We start from the raw sequence: 20,636 nt of genomic DNA on the forward strand, positions 1-20,636 counted from the left end.
TGTGGTAGAGAGAGAGTATTACAGTCTGTAATTAGTTTTCAGTGAGAGTTGTAGTGGTGAGAGAGTATTACAGGCTGTAATTAGTTATCAGTGAGAGTTGTGGTGGAGAGAGTATTACAGGCTATAATTATCAGTGAGAGTTGTGGTGGAGAGAGAGTATTACAGGCTGTAATTAGTTATCATTGCGAGTCGTGGTAGAGAGAGAGTATTACAGGCTGTAATTATTAGTGAGAGTTGTGGTGGAGAGAGAGTATTACAGGCTGTAATTAGTTATCAGTAAGTTATAGTGGTGGAGAGAGAGTATTACAGGCTGTAATTAGTTATCAGTGAGAGTTGTGGTGGAGAGAGAGTATTACAGGCTGTAATTAGTTATCAGTGAGTTGTGGTGGAGAGAGAGTATTACAGGCTGTAATTAGTTATCAGTGAGTTGTGGTAGAGAGAGAGTATTACAGGCTGTAATTAGTTATCAGTGAGTTGTGGTAGAGAGAGAGTATTACAGTCTGTAATTAGTTTTCAGTGAGAGTTGTAGTGGTGAGAGAGTATTACAGGCTGTAATTAGTTATCAGTGAGAGTTGTGGTGGAGAGAGTATTACAGGCTATAATTATCAGTGAGAGTTGTGGTGGAGAGAGAGTATTACAGGCTGTAATTAGTTATCATTGCGAGTCGTGGTAGAGAGAGAGTATTACAGGCTGTAATTATTAGTGAGAGTTGTGGTGGAGAGAGAGTATTACAGGCTGTAATTAGTTATCAGTAAGTTATAGTGGTGGAGAGAGAGTATTACAGGCTGTAATTAGTTATCAGTGAGAGTTGTGGTGGAGAGAGAGTATTACAGGCTGTAATTAGTTATCAGTGAGTTGTGGTGGAGAGAGAGTATTACAGGCTGTAATTAGTTATCAGTGAGTTGTGGTAGAGAGAGAGTATTACAGGCTGTAATTAGTTATCAGTGAGTTGTGGTAGAGAGAGAGTATTACAGGCTGTAATTAGTTATCAGTGAGTTGTGGTGGAGAGAGAGAGTATTACAGGCTGTAATTAGTTATCAGTGAGAGTTGTGGTGGAGAGAGAGTATTACAGGCTGTAATTATTAGTGAGAGTTGTGGTGGAGAGAGAGTATTACAGGCTGTAATTAGTTATCAGTGAGAGTTGTGGTGGAGAGAGAGTATTACAGGCTGTAATTAGTTATCAGTGAGTTGTGGTAGAGAGAGAGTATTACAGGCTGTAATTAGTTATCAGTGAGTTGTGGTGGAGAGAAAGTATTACAGGCTGTAATTATCAGTGAGAGTTGTGGTGGAGAGAGAGTATTACAGGCTGCATTAGTTATCAGTGAGAGTTGTGGTGGAGAGAGAGTATTACAGGCTGCATTAGTTATCAGTAAGAGTTGTGGTGGAGAGATAGTATTACAGGCTGTTATTAGTTATCAGTGAGAGTTGTGGTGGAGAGAAAGTATTACAGGCTGTAATTATCAGTGAGCGTTGTGGTAGAGAGAGAGTATTACAGGGTGTAATTAGTTATCAGTGAGAGTCGTGGTAGAGAGAGAGTATTACAGGCTGTAATTAGTTATCAGTGAGAGTTGTGGTAGAGAGAGAGTATTACAGGCTGTAATTAGTTATCAGTGAGAGTTGTGGTGGAGAGAAAATATTACAGGCTGTAATTATCAGTGAGAGTTGTGGTGGAGAGAGAGTATTACAGGCTGTAATTAGTTATCAGTGAGTTGTGGTAGAGAGAGAGTATTACAGTCTGTAATTAGTTATCAGTGAGAGTTGTAGTGGAGAGAGAGTATTACAGGCTGTAATTAGTTATCAGTGAGAGTTGTGGTGGAGAGAGTATTACAGGCTATAATTATCAGTGAGAGTTGTGGTGGAGAGAGAGTATTACAGGCTGTAATTAGTTATCAGTGAGTTGTGGTAGAGAGAGAGTATTACAGGCTGTAATTAGTTATCAGTGAGAGTTGTGCTGGGGAGAGAATATTACAGGCTGTAATTATCAGTGAGAGTTGTGGTAGAGAGAGAGTATTTCAGGCTGTAATTAGTTATCAGTGAGTTGTGGTAGAGAGAGAGTATTACAGGCTGTAATTAGTTATCAATGAGAGTTGTGGTGGGGAGAGAATATTACAGGCTGTAATTATTAGTGAGAGTTGTGGAGGAGAGAGAGTATTACAGGCTGTGATTAGTTATCAGTGAGTTGTGGTAGAGAGAGAGTATTACAGGCTGTAATTAGTTATCAGTGAGAGTTGTGGTGGGGAGAGAATATTACAGGCTGTAATTATTAGTGAGAGTTGTGGTGGAGAGAGAGTATTACAGGCTGTAATTAGTTATCAGTGAGTTGTGGTAGAGAGAGAATATTACAGGCTGTAATTAGTTATCAGTGAGAGTTGTGGTGGGGAGAGAATATTTCTGGGTGTAATTATTAGTGAGAGTTGTGGTGGAGAGAGAGTATTACAGGCTGTAATTATTAGTGAGAGTTGTGGTAGAGAGAGAGTATTACAGGCTGTAATTAGTTATCAGTGAGTTGTGGTGGAGAGGAAGTATTACAGGCTGTAATTATCAGTGAGAGTTGTGGTGGACAGAGAGTATTACAGGCTGCATTAGTTATCAGTGAGAGTTGTGGTGGAGAGAGAGTATTACAGGCTGCATTAGTTATCAGTGAGAGTTGTGGTGGAGAGATAGTATTACAGGCTGTTATCAGTGAGAGTTGTGGTGGAGAGAAAGTATTACAGGCTGTAATTATCAGTGAGCGTTGTGGTAGAGAGAGAGTATTACAGGGTGTAATTAGTTATCAGTGAGAGTCGTGGTAGAGAGAGAGTATTACAGGCTGTAATTAGTTATCAGTGAGAGTTGTGGTAGAGAGAGAGTATTACAGGCTGTAATTAGTTATCAATGAGAGTCGTGGTGGAGAGAGAGAGTATTACAGGCTGTAATTAGTTATCAGTGAGTTGTGGTGGAGAGAAAATATTACAGGCTGTAATTATCAGTGAGAGTTGTGGTGGAGAGAGAGTATTACAAGCTGTAATTAGTTATCAGTGAGTTGTGGTAGAGAGAGAGTATTACAGTCTGTAATTAGTTATCAATGAGAGTTGTGGTGGAGAGAGAGAGTATTACAGGCTGTAATTAGTTTTCAGTGAGAGTTGTAGTGGAGAGAGAGTATTACAGGCTGTAATTAGTTATCAGTGAGAGTTGTGGTGGAGAGAGTATTACAGGCTATAATTATCAGTGAGAGTTGTGGTGGAGAGAGAGTATTACAGGCTGTAATTAGTTATCAGTGAGTTGTGGTTGAGAGAGAGTATTACAGGCTGTAATTAGTTGTCATTGAAAGTCGTGGTAGAGAGAGAGTATTACAGGCTGCAATTATCAGTGAGAGTTGTGGTGGAGAGAGAGTATTACAGGCTGTGATTAGTTATCAATGAGAGTTGTGGTGGGGAGAGAATATTACACGCTGTAATTAGTTATCAGTGAGAGTTGTGGTGGAGAGAGAGAGTATTACAGGCTGTAATTAGTTATCAGTGAGAGTTGTGGTGGAGAGAGAGTATTACAGGCTGTAATTATTAGTGAGAGTTGTGGTGGAGAGAGCGTATTACAGGCTGTAATTAGTTATCAGTAAGTTATAGTGGTGGAGAGAGAGTATTACAGGCTGTAATTCGTTATCAGTGAGAGTTGTGGTAGAGAGAGCGTATTACAGGCTGTAATTAGTTATCAGTGAGAGTTGTGGTGGGGAGAGAATATTTCTGGGTGTAATTATTAGTGAGAGTTGTGGTGGAGAGAGAGTATTACAGGCTGTAATTATTAGTGAGAGTTGTGGTAGAGAGAGAGTATTACAGGCTGTAATTAGTTATCAGTGAGAGTTGTGGTGGAGAGAGAGTATTACAGGCTGTAATTATTAGTGAGAGTTGTGGTGGAGAGAGAGTATTACAGGCTGTAATTATTAGTGAGAGTTGTGGTAGAGAGTATTACAGGCTGTAATTAGTTATCAGTGAGAGTTGTGGTGGAAATAGAGTATTACAGGCTGTAATTAGTTATCAGTGAGTTGTGGTAGAGAGAGAGTATTACAGGCTGTAATTAGTTATCAGTGAGTTGTGTGGTGGGGAGAGAATATTACAGGCTGTAATTAGTTATCAGTGAGAGTTGTGCTGGGGAGAGAATATTACAGGCTGTAATTATCAGAGAGAGTTGTGGTAGAGAGAGAGTATTAAAGGCTGTAATTAGTTATCAGTGAGAGTTGTGGTGGAGAGAGAGTATTTCAGGCTGTAATTAGTTATCAGTGAGTTGTGGTAGAGAGAGAGTATTAAAGGCTGTAATTAGTTATCAGTGAGAGTTGTGGTGGAGAGAGAGTATTTCAGGCTGTGATTAGTTATCAGTGAGTTGTGGTAGAGAGAGAGTATTACAGGCTGTAATTAGTTATCAGTGAGAGTTGTGGTGGGGAGAGAATATTACAGGCTGTAATTATCAGTGAGAGTTGTGGTAGAGAGAGAGTATTACAGGCTGTAATTAGTTATCAGTGAGAGTTGTGGTGGGGAGAGAATATTACATGCTGTAATTATCAGTGAGAGTTGTGGTAGAGAGAGAGTATTACAGGCTGTAATTAGTTATCAGTGAGTTGTGGTAGAGAGAGAGTATTACAGGCTGTAATTAGTTATCAGTGAGAGTTGTGGTGGGGAGAGAATATTACAGGCTGTAATTATTAGTGAGAGTTGAGGTAGAGAGAGAGTATTACAGGCTGTAATTAGTTATCAGTGAGTTGTGGTAGAGAGAGAGTATTACAGGCTGTAATTAGTTATCAGTGAGTTGTGGTAGAGAGAGAGTATTACAGGCTGTAATTAGTTATCAGTGAGTTGTGGTAGAGAGAGAGTATTACAGGCTGTAATTAGTTATCAGTGAGAGTTGTGCTGGGGAGAGAATATTACAGGCTGTAATTATCAGAGAGAGTTGTGGTAGAGAGAGTGTATTAAAGGCTGTAATTAGTTATCAGTGAGAGTTGTGGTGGGGAGAGAATATTACAGGCTGTAATTATCAGTGAGAGTTGTGAGAGAGAGAGTATTACAGGCTGTAATTAGTTATCAGTGAGAGTTGTGGTAGAGAGAGAGTATTACAGGCTGTAATTAGTTATCAGTGAGAGTTGTGGTGGAGAGAGAGTATTTCAGGCTGTAATTAGTTATCAGTGAGTTGTGGTAGAGAGAGAGTATTACAGGCTGTAATTAGTTATCAGTGAGAGTTGTGGTGGGGAGAGAATATTACAGGCTGTAATTATCAGTGAGAGTTGTGGTAGAGAGAGAGTATTACAGGCTGTAATTAGTTATCAGTGAGTTGTGGTAGAGAGAATTACAGAGGTTTAAAGGTAGGGTTGGGTTTCTGCGTTCCATGTTCCGGGGCAGTCCCTCCAGGTGTAGCAGCATTATGTGACTGCTGTATATGGGGTGGGGTAGAGGTGGGTTTCTGAATTCCATGTTCCGGGGCAGTGACTGCAGGTGTAGCAGCATTAAGTGACTGCTGTATATGGGGTGGGGTAGAGGTGGGTTTCTGCGTTCCATGTTCCGGGGTATAGCAGCATTATGTGACTGCTGTATATGGGGTGGGGTAGAGGTGGGTTTCTGCGTTCCATGTTCTGGGGCAGTCCCTCCAGGTATAGCAGCATTATGTGACTGCTGTATATGGGGTGGGGTAGAGGTGGGTTTCTGCGTTCCATGTTCCTGGGCTGTCCCTCCAGGTATAGCAGCATTATGTGACTGCTGTATATGGGGGGGTGGGGTAGAGGTGGGTTTCTGCGTTCCATGTTCCTGGGCTGTCCCTCCAGGTATAGCTGCATTATGTGACTGCTGTATATGGGGGGTGGGGTAGAGGTGGGTTTCTGCATTTCATGTTCCGGGGCAGTGACTGCAGGTGTAGCAGCATTATGTGACTGCTGTATATGGGGGGTGGGGTAGAGGTAGGTTTCTGCGTTCCATGTTCCTGGGCTGTCTCTCCAGGTGTAGCAGCATTATGTGACTGCTGTATATGGGGGGGGGGGGGAATTGTTAGGTTGCTACATTCCATGTTCCGGGGCAGTGACTGCAGGTGTAGCAGCATTATGTGACTGCTGTATATGGGGGGGGGGGGGGGGTAGTGTTGGTTTTCTGCATATTTAGTATTTCTGGTTGTTTAGCATTAAGCCATAATGATATCTCCCTTGGTTATCACAGGAAGAGGCTGTCAGGGAAGATTCTGGAATCCAGGGTGTGATGTCACAGAAGCGAATGAGGATGGGGGAGCAGTAAGTATCTCTGCACTCTCTACTCGGAATAGTGTGCATGTCTGTCCATAGAAGAATGAGTGAGATCTACATATATGTGCTATAATGAAGAGTGATTTACAAGTGCGTCATCAATATTATAATGTGCTGCAGGGAGAGAGGAGGAGGGACAGCTGCGTGCTGCAGGGAGAGAGGAGGAGGGACAGCGGCGTGCTGCAGGGAGAGAGGAGGAGGGACAGCTGCGTGCTGCAGGGAGAGTGGTGGAGGGACAGCGGAATGCTGCAGGGAGAGAGGAGGAGGTACAGCTGTGTGCTGCAGGGGGAGAGGTGGGGGGGCAGCGGAGTGCTGCAGGGACAGAGGAGGAGAGACAGCGGCATGCTGCAGGGAGAGAGGAGGAGGGACAGCGGCGTGCTGCAGGGAGAGAGGAGGAGGGACAGCTGCGTGCTGCAGGGAGAGTGGTGGAGGGACAGCGGAATGCTGCAGGGAGAGAGGAGGAGGGACAGCTGTGTGCTGCAGGGGGAGAGGTGGGGGGGGGGCAGCGGAGTGCTGCAGGGAGAGAGGAGGAGAGACAGCGGCATGCTGCAGGGAGAGAGGAGGAGGGACAGCGGCGTGCTGCAGGGAGAGAGGAGGAGGGACAGCTGCGTGCTGCAGGAAGAGTGGTGGAGGGACAGCGGAATGCTGCAGGGAGAGAGGAGGAGGGACAGCGGCGTGCTGCAGGGAGAGAGGATGAGGGACAGCTGTGTGCTGCAAGGAGAGAGGAAGAGGGACAGCTGTGTGTTGCCGGGAGAGAGTAGGATGAACAGTGGCATGCTGCAGGGAGAGGAGGAGGAGGGACAGCGGCATGCTGCAGGGAGAGAGGATGAGGCACAGCGGCGTGCTGCAGGGAGAGAGGAGGAGGGACAGCAGCGTGCTGCAGGGAGAGAGGAGGAGGGACAGCGGCGTGCTGCAGGGAGAGAGGAGGAGGGACAGCGGCGTGCTGCAGGGAGAGGGGAGGCGGGACAGCGGCGTGCTGCAGGGAGAGAGGAGGAGGGACAGCGGCGTGCTGCAGGGAGAGAGGAGGAAGGATAGCGGCGTGCTGCAGGGAGAGAGGAGGAGGGACAGCGGCGTGCTGCAGGGAGAGAGGTGGAGGGACAGCTGTGTGCTGCAGGGAGAGAGGTGGAGGGACAGCTGTGTGCTGCAAGGAGAGAGGTGGAGGGACAGCGGCGTGCTGCAGGGGGAGAGGTGGATGGACAGCGGCGTGCTGCAGGGAGAGAGGTGGAGGGACATCGGCGTGCTGCAGGGGGAGAGGTGGAGGGACAGTGGCGTGCTGCAGGGAGAGAGGAGGAGGGACAGCTGCGTGTTGCAGGGAGAGAGGTGGAGGGACAGCTGTGTGCTGCAAGGGGAGAGGTGGAAGGACAGCGGCGTGCTGCAGGGAGAAAGGAGGGACAGCTGTGTGCTGTAGGGAGAGAGTAGGATGAACCGTGGCGTGCTGCAGGGAGAGGAGGAGGAGGGACAGCGGCGTGCTGCAGGGAGAGAGGATGAGGCACAGCGGTGTGCTGCAGGGAGAGAGGAGGAGGGACAGCGGCGTGCTGCAGGGAGAGAGGAACAGCGACAGCGGCATGCTGTAGAGAGAGAGGAGGAGGGACAGCGGTGTCCTGCAGGGAGAGAGCAGGAGGGACAGCGGCGTGCTGCAGGGAGAGAGGAGGAGAGACAGCAGCGCGCTGCAGGGAGAGAGGAGGAGGAACAGTGATGTGCTGCAGGGAGAGAGGAGGGACAGCTGTGTGCTGCAAGGAGAGACAGTGGCGCGCTGCAGGGAGAGAGGAGGAGATACGTCTGTGCGCTGCAGCGAGAGAGGAGGAGGCACAGTGATGTGCTGCAGGGAGAGAGGAGGGACAGCGGCATGCCACAGGGAGAGAGGAGTTGGGACCACTGTGTGCTGCAGGGAGAAAGGAGGAGGCACAGCGGTGTGCTGCAGAGAGAGAGGAGGAGGGACAGTAATGTACTGCAGGGAGAGAGGAGGAGCGACAGCGGTGTACTGCAGGGAGAGAGGAGAGACAGCGGCGTGCTGTAGGGTGAGAGGTGGAGGGTCAGCGGTGTGCTGCAGGGAGAGAGGAGGGACAGCTGTGTGCTGCAAGGAGAGAGGAGGAGAGACAGCGGCACGCTGCAGGGAGAGAGGCGGAGAGACAGCGGCGCGCTGCAGGGAGAGAGGAGAGAGCTGCATGCTGCAGCGAGAGAGGAGGAGGCACAGTGATGTGCTGCAGGGAGAGAGGAGGGACAGCGGCATGCCACAGGGAGAGAGGAGTTGGGACCACTGTGTGCTACAGAGAGAGTGGAGGAGAGAGAGAGCGGAGTCCTGCAGGGAGAGAGGAGGGACAGTGATGTGCTGCAGGGAAAGAGTAGGAGGAGGGATAGCGGTGTGCTGCAGGGAGAGATGAGGAGAGACGGCGGCGTGCTGCAGGGAGAGATGAGGAGAGACAGCGGCGTGCTGCAGGGAGAGAGGGGGAGGGACAGTGATGTGCTGCAGGGAGAGAGGAGGAAAGACAGCGGCGTGCTGCAGAGAGAGAAGGGGAGGGACAGTGATTTGCTGCAGGGAGAGAGGAGGAGGGACAGCGGCGTGCTGCAGGGAGAGAGGAGGAGGGACAGCAGCATGCTGCAGGGAGAGGAGGAGGAGGGACAGTGCCATGCCACAGGGAGAGAGGAGGAGAGACAGCGGTGTGCTGCAGGGAGAGAGGAGGAGGGACAGTGCCGTGCCGCAGGGAGAGAGGAGGAGAGACGGTGGCGTGCTGCAGGGATAGAGGAGGAGGGACAGGGATGTGCTGCAGGGAGAGAGGAGGGAAAGTGGCGTGCTGCAGGGAGAGATGAGGAGAGACAGCGACGTGCTGCAGGGAGAGAGGAGGCGGCACAGTGCCATGGCACAGGGAGAGAGGAGTTGGGACTACTGTATGCTGCAGGGAGAGAGGAAAGACAGCTGTGTGCTGCAGGGGGAGAGGTGGAGGGATACTGGCGCTTTGCAGGGAGAGAGGAGGGACAGCTGTGTGCTGCAGGGAGAGAGGGGGGCAGTGCCATGCTGCAGGGAGAGAGGAGGAGAGACAGCTTTGTGCTGCAGGGAGAGAGGAGGGACAGCGGCGTGCTACAGAGAGAGAGAGAGGGACAGTGCCATGCCGCAGGGAGAGAGGAGGAGAGACAGCTGTGTACTGCAGGGGGAGAGGTGGAGGGATACTGGCGCTCTGCAGGGAGAGAGGAGGGGGGAAAGCGACGTGCTGCAGAGAGAGAGGAGGAGAGACAATGGAGGGAGAGCTGTGTGCTGCAGGGGGGGGGGGGGGGGGGTCAGCTGTGTTCTGCAGGAAGAGAGGAGAGACAGCTGTGTGTTGCAGCGAGAGAGGAGGGACAGCGGTGTGCTGCAGGAAGAGAGGTGGAGGGAGAGCGGAGTGCTGTAGGGAGGGAGGAGGAGGGACAGCAGTGTGCTGTAGGGAGAGAAGAGGGACAGCTGTGTGCTGCAAGGAGAGACAGCGGCGCGCTGCAAGGAGAGAGGAGGAGATACGTCTGTGCGCTGCAGCGAGAGAGGAGGAGGCACAGCTGCAGGGAGAGATGAGGAGAGACAGCGGCGTGCTGCAGGGAGAGATGAGGAGAGACAGCGGCGTGCTGCAGTGAGAGAGGGGGAGGGACAGTGATGTGCTGCAGGGAGAGAGGAGGAAAGACAGCGGCGTGCTGCAGAGAGAGAAGGGGAGGGACAGTGATTTGCTGCAGGGGGAGAGGAGGAGGGACAGCGGCGTGCTGCAGGGAGAGAGGAGGAGGGACAGCAGCATGCTGCAGGGAGAGGAGGAGGAGGGACAGTGCCATGCCACAGGGAGAGAGGAGGAGAGACCGCGGCGTGCTGCAGGGAGAGAGGAGGAGGGACAGTGCCGTGCCGCAGGGAGAGAGGAGGAGAGACGGTGGCGTGCTGCAGGGAGAGACGAGGAGAGACAGCGGCGTGCTGCAGGGATAGAGGAGGAGGGACAGTGATGTGCTGCAGGGAGAGAGGAGGGAAAGTGGCGTGCTGCAGGGAGAGATGAGGAGAGACAGCGGCGTGCTGCAGGGATAGAGGAGGCGGCACAGTGCCATGGCACAGGGAGAGAGGAGTTGGGGCTACTGTATGCTGCAGGGAGAGAGGAAAGACAGCTGTGTGCTGCAGGGGGAGAGGTGGAGCGATACTGGCGCTTTGCAGGGAGAGAGGATGGACAGCTGTGTGCTGCAGGTAGAGAGGGGGACAGTGCCATGCTGCAGGGAGATAGGAGGAGAGACAGCTGTGTGCTGCAGGGAGAGAGGAGGGACAGCGGCGTGCTACAGAGAGAGAGGGGGACAATGCCATGCCGCAGGGAGAGAGAAGGAGAGACAGCTGTGTGCTGCAGGGGGAGAGGTGGAGGGATACTGGCGCTCTGCAGGGAGATAGGAGGGGGGAAAGTGACGTGCTACAGAGAGAGAGGAGGAGAGACAATGGAAGGAGAGCTGTGTGCTGCAGGGAGAGGGGGGGGGCAGCTGTGTTCTGCAGGAAGAGAGGAGAGACAGCTGTGTGTTGCAGGGAGAGAGGAGGGACAGCGGTGTGCTGCAGGAAGAGAGGTGGAGGGAGAGCGGAGTGCTGTAGGGAGGGAGGAGGAGGGACAGCGGTGTGCTGTAGGGAGAGAGGAGGAGAAACAACGGCGTGCTGCGGGGAGAGAGGAGGAGAGACCATGGCATGCTGCAGGGAGGAGGAGGGACAGCTGTGTGCTGCAGGGGGAGAGGAGGAGGGATACTGGCGCTCTGCAGGGAGAGAGGAGGGGGGAAAGCGGAGTGCTGTAGGGAGAGAGGAGGAGAGACCGCTGTGTGCTGCGGGGAGAGAGGAGGAGGGATAGCGGAGTGCTGTAGGGAGAGAGGAGTAGGGACAGCGGCGTGCTGTAGGGAGATGGGAGGAGAGATAGCGGCGTGCTGCAGGGAGAGAGGAGGAGGGACAGCGGCGTGCTGCAGGGAGAGAGGAGGAGAGACAGCGGCGTGCTGCAGGGAGAGGGGAGGAGAGATTGCGGAGTGCTGCAGGGAGAGAGGAGGAGAGACAACGGTGTGCTGCAGGAAGAGGGGAGGAGAGATAGCGGCGTGCTGCAGGGAGAGAGGAGGAGGGACAGCGGCGTGCTGCAGGGAGAGAGGAGGAGAGACAGCGGCGTGCTGCAGGGAGAGAGGAGGAGAGACAACGGCGTGCTGCAGGGAGAGGGGAGGAGAGATTGCAGCGTGCTTCAGGGAGAGAGGAGGAGAGACAGCGGCGTGCTGCAGGGAGAGGGGAGGAGAGATTGCGGCGTGCTGCAGGGAGAGAGGAGGAGAGACAACGGCGTGCTGCAGGGAGAGGGGAGGAGAGATTGCAGCGTGCTTCAGGGAGAGAGGAGGAGAGACAGCGGCGTGCTGCAGGGAGAGAGGAGGAGAGACAGCGGCGTGCTGCAGGGAGAGGGGAGGAGAGACAGCGGTGTGCTGCAGGAAGAGAGGTGGAGGGAGAGCGGAGTGCTGTAGGGAGGGAGGAGGAGGGACAGCGGTGTGCTGTAGGGAGAGAAGAGGGACAGCTGTGTGCTGCAAGGAGAGACAGCGGCGCGCTGCAAGGAGAGAGGAGGAGATACGTCTGTGCGCTGCAGCGAGAGAGGAGGAGGCACAGCTGCAGGGAGAGATGAGGAGAGACAGCGGCGTGCTGCAGGGAGAGAGGAGGAGGGACAGCAGCGTGCTGTAGGGAGATGGGAGGAGAGATAGCGGCGTGCTGCAGGGAGAGAGGAGGAGGGACAGCGGCATGCTGCAGGGAGAGAGGAGGAGAGACAGCGGCGTGCTGCAGGGAGAGGGGAGGAGAGATTGCAGCGTGCTGCAGGGAGAGAGGAGGAGAGACAACGGTGTGCTGCAGGGAGAGGGGAGGAGAGATAGCGGCGTGCTGCAGGGAGAGAGGAGGAGGGACAGCGGCGTGCTGCAGGGAGAGAGGAGGAGAGACAGCGGCGTGCTGCAGGGAGAGAGGAGGAGAGACAACGGCGTGCTGCAGGGAGAGAGGAGGAGAGACAACGGCGTGCTGCAGGGAGAGAGGAGGAGGGACAGCGGCGTGCTTCAGGGAGAGAGGAGGAGAGACAGTGGCGTGCTGCAGGAAGAGAGGAGGAGGGACAGCGGCGTGCTGCAGGGAGAGAGGAGGAGAGACAGCGGCGTGCTGCAGGGAGAGAGGAGGAGAGACAACGGCGTGCTGCAGGGAGAGGGGAGGAGAGACAGCGGTGTGCTGCAGGAAGAGAGGTGGAGGGAGAGCGGAGTGCTGTAGGGAGGGAGGAGGAGGGACAGCGGTGTGCTGTAGGGAGAGAAGAGGGACAGCTGTGTGCTGCAAGGAGAGACAGCGGCGCGCTGCAAGGAGAGAGGAGGAGATACGTCTGTGCGCTGCAGCGAGAGAGGAGGAGGCACAGCTGCAGGGAGAGATGAGGAGAGACAGCGGCGTGCTGCAGGGAGAGAGGAGGAGGGACAGCAGCGTGCTGTAGGGAGATGGGAGGAGAGATAGCGGTGTGCTGCAGGGAGAGAGGAGGAGGGACAGCGGCATGCTGCAGGGAGAGAGGAGGAGAGACAGCGGCGTGCTGCAGGGAGAGGGGAGGAGAGATTGCAGCGTGCTGCAGGGAGAGAGGAGGAGAGACAACGGTGTGCTGCAGGGAGAGGGGAGGAGAGATAGCGGCGTGCTGCAGGGAGAGAGGAGGAGGGACAGCGGCGTGCTGCAGGGAGAGAGGAGGAGAGACAGCGGCGTGCTGCAGGGAGAGAGGAGGAGAGACAACGGCGTGCTGCAGGGAGAGAGGAGGAGAGACAACGGCGTGCTGCAGGGAGAGAGGAGGAGGGACAGCGGCGTGCTTCAGGGAGAGAGGAGGAGAGACAGTGGCGTGCTGCAGGAAGAGAGGAGGAGGGACAGCGGCGTGCTGCAGGGAGAGGGGAGGAGAGATAGCGGCGTGCTGCAGGGAGAGAGGAGGAGGGACAACGGCGTGCTGCAGGGAGAGAGGAGGAGGGACAGCGGCGTGCTGCAGGGAGAGAGGAGGAGAGACAGCGGTGTGCTGCAGGAAGAGAGGAGGAGAGACAGCGGCGTGCTGCAGGGAGAGGGGAGGAGAGATTGCGGTGTGCTTCAGGGAGAGAGGAGGAGAGACAACGGCGTGCTGCAGGGAGAGGGGAGGAGGGACAGCGGCGTGCTGCAGGAAGAGAGGAGGAGGGACAGCGGCGTGCTGCAGGGAGAGAGGAGGAGAGACAGCGGCGTGCTGCAGGAAGAGAGGAGGAGGGACAGCGGCGTGCTGCAGGAAGAGAGGAGGAGGGACAGCGGCGTGCTGCAGGGAGAGAGGAGGAGAGACAGCGGCGTGCTGCAGGGAGAGAGGAGGAGAGACAACGGCGTGCTGCAGGGAGAGAGGAGGAGAGACAGCGGCGTGCTGCAGGAAGAGAGGAGGAGGGACAGCGGCGTGCTGCAGGGAGAGAGGAGGAGAGACAGCGGCGTGCTGCAGGGAGAGAGGAGGAGGGACAGCGGCGTGCTGCAGGGAGAGAGGAGGAGAGACAACGAAGTGCTGCAGGGAGAGAGGAGGAGAGACAGCGGCGTGCTGCAGGGAGAGAGGAGGAGAGACAGCGGCGTGCTGCAGGGAGAGAGGAGGAGGGACAGCGGCGTGCTGCAGGGAGAGAGGAGGAGGGACAGCGGCGTGCTGCAGGGAGAGAGGAGGAGAGACAGCGGCGTGCTGCAGGGAGAGAGGAGGAGAGACAGCGGCGTGCTGCAGGGAGAGAGGAGGAGAGACAACGAAGTGCTGCAGGGAGAGAGGAGGAGAGACAACGGCGTGCTGCAGGGAGAGAGGAGGAGAGACAGCGGCGTGCTGCAGGGAGAGAGGAGGAGGGACAGCGGCGTGCTGCAGGGAGAGAGGAGGAGAGACAACGAAGTGCTGCAGGGAGAGAGGAGGAGAGACAGCGGCGTGCTGATGGGAGAGAGGAGGAGAGACAGCTGCGTGCTGCAGGGAGAGAGGAGGAGAGACAGCGGCGTGCTGCAGGGAGAGAGGAGGAGAGACAGCTGCGTGCTGCAGGGAGAGAGGAGGAGAGACAGTGGCGTGCTGCAGGAAGAGAGGAGGAGAGACAGCGGCGTGCTGATGGGGGATGGGGAAATTGGGCACCCATGCTTGGAAATGTGCCTATTCTCAGTAGTATGACTGGATAATATGGGGATATTCAGTCAGAATTGCTAGCTTGTTACTTTATTATGATGCTTTTACGTCTTCCTTCTCACTTCTGATATTTTTTTTCCTTTTTTTTTATTTATTTTTTTTATCAGCCTTGGAGAAGATGAAATGATGTCACCTCAAGCTGATTCTGGGTGGAGCTGTGCTATTCTATAACCAGCCACGAGTGGGTCCTGGGTGGAACTATATTCTATAACCAGCCACGAGTGGGTCCTGGGTGGAGCTATATTCTATAACCAGCCACGAGTGGCTGTTGGGTGGAGCTATATTCTATAACCAGCCACGAGTGGCTGTTGGGTGGAGCTATATTCTATAACCAGCCACGAGTGGCTCCTGGGTGGAGCTATATTCTATAACCAGCCACGAGTGGCTCCTGGGTGGAGCTATATTCTATAACCAGCCACGAGTGGGTCCTGGGTGGAACTATATTCTATAACCAGCCACGAGTGGGTCCTGGGTGGAGCTATATTCTATAACCAGCCACGAGTGGCTGTTGGGTGGAGCTATATTCTATAACCAGCCACGAGTGGCTGTTGGGTGGAGCTATATTCTATAACCAGCCACGAGTGGCTCCTGGGTGGAGCTGTGCTATTCTATAACCAGCCACGAGTGGCTCCTGGGTGGAGCTATATTCTATAACCAGCCACGAGTGGCTCCTGGGTGGAGCTGTGCTATTCTATAACCAGCCGCATGCACTGATCTCTCATGTGTAAAGAAGTATCTCCAAATTTCTCCAGTCCCCAGACCTTGTGGAGATTTTAGCCATTTTACAGACTTTAACCAAAGTGAATAACCAAAATTCCCTTGTGGCCCAAAAGGAAGCATGTAAAGATATTAAACTATAAAATCACAAGTAAAGAAATAACCAGTCACGAAAGGAAACAATCACACGTGCTTGATAATAAAATTGTCAGTGACATAAGGACAGTCACGTAATGCATACATTTATTGGAAGCCAGGCCACACATTAAGCTTACAGCTAATGACCTGACTTCAAAGGTTCCGAGAGCAACAGTAATGGTGCTAACCCTGGATGTGCCTTCTATGAAGACAGTACATAAAGGATGTTCTTCAGAAGGATGTGACTCAGAGCTAAGCCCACTCCGAGTATATACTGTGCGCAAGGAACATGTAACCCCAAAGAGCATATCTGGTGTGCCAGGAACATGTTACCAGTATATCCGGTGTGCCAGGAACATGTAACCACAAAAAGTATATCCGGTGTGCCAGGAACATGTAACCCCAAACAGTATATCCGGTGTGCCAGGAACATGTTACCAGTATATCCGGTGTGCCAGGAACATGTAACCCCAAACAGTATGTCCGGTGTGCCAGGAACATGTAACCCCAAACAGTATGTCCGGTGTGCCAGGAACATGTAACCACAAACAGTATGTCCGGTGTGCCAGGAACATGTAACCACAAACAGTATATCCGGTGTGCCAGGAACATGTTACCAGTATACCCTGTGTGCCAGGAACATGTAACCCCGTACAGTATATCCTGTGTGCTAGGAACATGTTGCCAGTAAATCCGGTGTGCCAGGAACATGTAACCCCAAATATTATATGCGGTGGGCCAGGAACATGTAACACCAAAGACTATATCCCATGTGCCAGGAACATGTTACCAGTATATCCGGTGTGCCAGGAACATGTAACCCCAAAGAGTATATCCGGTGTGCCAGGAACATGTTACCAGTATATCCGGTGTGCCGAGAACATGTAACCCCAAAGAGTGTATGCTGTGTGCCAGGAACATGTAGCCAGTATATCCTGTGTGCCAGGAACATGTAACCAGTATATCCGGTGTGCCAGGAACATGTAACCCCAAACAGTATATCTGGTGTGCCAGGAACATGTTACCAGTATACCCTGTGTTCCAGGAACATGTAACCCCAAACAGTATATCCGGTGTGCCAGGAACGTGTAACCAGTATATCCGGTGTGCCAAGAACATGTAACCCCAAAGAATGTAACCTGTGTGCCAGGAACATGTTGCCAGTATATCCGGTGTGCCAGGAACATGTTACTCGTATATCCGGTGTGCCAGGAACATGTAACCCCAAAGACTATATCCCGTGTGCCAGGAACATGTAACCCCAAAGACTACATCCCGGGTGCCAGGAACATGTAACCCCAAAGACTATATCCCGTGTGCCAGGAACATGTAACCCCAAACAGTATATCTGGTGTGCCAGGAACATGTAACCCCAAACAGTATATCCTGTGTGCCAGGAACATGTAACCCCAAAGAGTATATCCGGTGTGCCAGGAACATGTAACCCCAAAGAGTATATCCGGTGTGCCAGGAACATGTAACCCCAAAGAGTATATCCGGTGTGCCAGGAATATGTTACTTGTATATGTTACTTGTATATCCGGTGGGCCAGGAACATGTAACCCCAAACACTATATCCCGTGTGCCAGGAACATGTAACCCCAAAGACTATATCCCGTGTGCCAGGAACATGTAACCCCAAACAGTATATCTGGTGTGCCAGGAACATGTAACCCCAAAGAGTATATCTGGTGTGCCAGGAACATGTAACCCCAAACAGTATATCCTGTGTGCCAGGAACATGTAACCCCAAACAGTATATCTGGTGTGCCAGGAACATGTAACCCCAAAGAGTATATCCGGTGTGCCAGGAACATGTAACCCCAAAGAGTATATCCGGTGTGCCAGGAACATGTAACCCCAAAGAGTATATCCGGTGTGCCAGGAACATGTAACCCCAAACAGTATATCTGGTGTGCCAGGAACATGTAACCCCAAAGAGTATATCCGGTGTGCCAGGAACATGTAACCCCAAAGAGTATATCCGGTGTGCCAGGAACATGTAACCCCAAACAGTATATCTGGTGTGCCAGGAACATGTAACCCCAAAGAGTATATCCGGTGTGCCAGGAACATGTAACCCCAAAGAGTATATCCGGTGTGCCAGGAACATGTAACCCCAAACAGTATATCCGGTGTGCCAGGAACATGTAACCCCAAAGAGTATATCCGGTGTGCCAGGAACATGTAACCCCAAACAGTATATCTGGTGTGCCAGGAACATGTAACCCCAAAGAGTATATTCGGTGTGCCAGGAACATGTTACCAGTATATCCGGTGTGCCGGGAACATGTAACCCCAAAGAGTGTATGCTGTGTGCCAGGAACATGTAGCCAGTATATCCTGTGTGCCAGGAACATGTAACCAGTATATCCGGTGTGCCAAGAACATGTAACCCCAAAGAATGTAACCTGTGTGCCAGGAACATGTTGCCAGTATATCCGGTGTGCCAGGAACATGTTACCCGTATATCCGGTGTGCCAGGAACATGTAACCCCAAAGACTATATCCCGTGTGCCAGGAACATGTAACCCCAAAGACTACATCCCGGGTGCCAGGAACATGTAACCCCAAAGACTATATCCCGTGTGCCAGGAACATGTAACCCCAAACAGTATATCTGGTGTGCCAGGAACATGTAACCCCAAACAGTATATCCTGTGTGCCAGGAACATGTAACCCCAAAGAGTATATCCGGTGTGCCAGGAACATGTAACCCCAAAGAGTATATCCGGTGTGCCAGGAACATGTAACCCCAAAGAGTATATCCGGTGTGCCAGGAATATGTTACTTGTATATCCGGTGGGCCAGGAACATGTAACCCCAAACACTATATCCCGTGTGCCAGGAACATGTAACCCCAAAGACTATATCCCGTGTGCCAGGAACATGTAACCCCAAACAGTATATCTGGTGTGCCAGGAACATGTAACCCCAAAGAGTATATTCGGTGTGCCAGGAACATGTTACCAGTATATCCGGTGTGCCGGGAACATGTAACCCCAAAGAGTGTATGCTGTGTGCCAGGAACATGTAGCCAGTATATCCTGTGTGCCAGGAACATGTAACCAGTATATCCGGTGTGCCAGGAACATGTAACCCCAAACAGTATATCTGGTGTGCCAGGAACATGTTACCAGTATACCCTGTGTTCCAGGAACATGTAACCCCAAACAGTATATCCGGTGTGCCAGTAACATGTTACCCGTATATCCGGTGTGCCAGTAACATGTTACCCGTATATCCGGTGTGCCAGGAACATGTAACCCCAAAGACTATATCCCGTGTGCCAGGAACATGTAACCCCAAAGACTACATCCCGTGTGCCAGGAACATGTAACCCCAAAGACTATATCCCGTGTGCCAGGAACATGTAACCCCAAACAGTATATCTGGTGTGCCAGGAACATGTAACCCCAAACAGTATATCCTGTGTGCCAGGAACATGTAACCCCAAAGAGTATAGCCGGTGTGCCAGGAACATGTAACCCCAAAGAGTATGTCCGGTGTGCCAGGAACATGTTACTTGTATATCCGGTGTGCCAGGAACATGTAACCCCAAAGACTATATCCCGTGTGCCAGGAACATGTAACCCCAAAGACTATATCCTGTGTGCCAGGAACATGTAACCCCAAACAGTATATCTGGTGTGCCAGGAACATGTAACCCCAAAGAGTATGTCCGGTGTGCCAGGAACATGTTACCAGTATATCTGGTGTGCCAGGAACATGTAACCCCAAACAGTATATCTGGTGTGCCAGGAACATGTAACCCCAAAGCGTATGTCCAGTGTGCCAGGAACATGTAACCCCAGAGTATGTCTGGTGTGCCAGGAACATGTTACCAGTATATCCTGTGTGCCAGGAACATGTAACCCCAAACACTATATTCGTTGTGCCAGGAACATGTAACCCCAAACAGTATATTCGTTGTGCCAGGAACATGTAACCCCAAAGAGTATATTCTGTGTGCCTGGAACATGTAACCCCAAACAGTATATCAGGTGTGCCAGGAACATGTAACCCCAAACAGTATATCCGGTGTGCCAGGAACATGTAACCCCAAAGAGTATATCCGGTGTGCCAGGAACATGTAACCCCAAAGAGTATATCCGGTGTGCCAGGAACATGTAACCCCAAAGAGCATATCTGGTGTGCCAGGAACATGTAACCCCAAAGAGCATATCTGGTGTGCCAGGAACATGTAACCCCAAACAGTATATCCGGTGTGCCAGGAACATGTAACCCCAAAGAGCATATCTGGTGTGCCAGGAACATGTAACCCCAAAGAGTATGTCTGGTGTGCCAGGAACATGTTACCAGTATATCCGGTATGCCAGGAACATGTAACCCCAAAGACTATATCCCGTGTGCCAGGAACATGTAACCCCAAACAGTATATCCTGTGTGCCAGGAACATGTAACCCCAAACAGTATATCCGGTGTGCCAGGAACATGTAACCCCAAACAGTATATCCGGTGTGCCAGGAACATGTAACCCCAAACAGTATATCCGGTGTGCCAGGAACATGTTACCAGTATATCCCGTGTGCCAGGAACATGTAACCCCAAACAGTATATCTGGTGTGCCAGGAACATGTAACCCCAAAGAGTATGTCCGGTGTGCCAGGAACATGTTACCAGTATATCCGGTATGCCAGGAACATGTAACCCCAAAGACTATATCCCGTGTGCCAGGAACATGTAACCCCAAAGACTATATCCCGTGTGCCAGGAACATGTAACCCCAAACAGTATATCCGGTGTGCCAGGAACATGTTACCAGTATATCCCGTGTGCCAGGAACATGTAACCCCAAACAGTATATCTGGTGTGCCAGGAACATGTAACCCCAAAGAGTATGTCCGGTGTGCCAGGAACATGTTACCAGTATATCCGGTGTGCCAGGAACATGTAACCCCAAACAGTATATCCGGTGTGCCAGGAACATGTAACCCCAAACAGTATATCCTGTGTGCCAGGAACATGTAACCCCAAACAGAATATCCGGTGTGCCAGGAATATGTAACCCCAAACAGTATATCCTGTGTGCCAGGAACATGTAACCCCAAACAGTATATCCGGTGTGCCAGGAACATGTAACCCCAAACAGTATATCCGGTGGGGCAGCAGATCATAGAATGTTTTTCAAAATAATAACTGTGGCGCCCCAATTAGTGGTAAGTATAATACTGCCGTGTAGGGACGGATCCTCACATCCAAACAGTCAAATATGCGCAAATACACTCCTCTTGATAGATATATTCCTCCACACCTCCACCTGTGTGCACTCAGCGTGCAGAAAGAGTAAACAGGGAGGCTTTTAGTGGAGTATTTAAAACTTTTATACCTGGATAAAATGACAAGTATAAACTGTTCGAGAATGGGCACTTACTAAGGCCCGG

At 51.9% G+C, this 20,636-nt stretch overlaps 1 protein-coding gene across 1 annotated transcript in view; it reads left to right on the forward strand.

Annotated features, from left to right (window-relative positions):
- ARHGEF39 (Rho guanine nucleotide exchange factor 39) overlaps nucleotides 1–15,313 on the forward strand; it is a 175,182-nt gene extending 159,869 nt beyond the window's left edge. Inside the window, exons 8-9 of the mRNA XM_068272778.1 lie at nucleotides 6,168–6,238; nucleotides 14,484–15,313. Coding sequence (XP_068128879.1) covers nucleotides 6,168–6,238; nucleotides 14,484–14,547 — 135 coding nt within the window. The 3' untranslated portion in view covers nucleotides 14,548–15,313. The remainder of the gene's footprint in view (nucleotides 1–6,167; nucleotides 6,239–14,483) is intronic.
- The last annotated feature ends 5,323 nt before the right edge of the window (nucleotides 15,314–20,636 follow it).

Source organism: Hyperolius riggenbachi, chromosome 1 (assembly GCF_040937935.1).
Source record: "Hyperolius riggenbachi isolate aHypRig1 chromosome 1, aHypRig1.pri, whole genome shotgun sequence".
NCBI lineage: Eukaryota > Metazoa > Chordata > Amphibia > Anura > Hyperoliidae > Hyperolius > Hyperolius riggenbachi.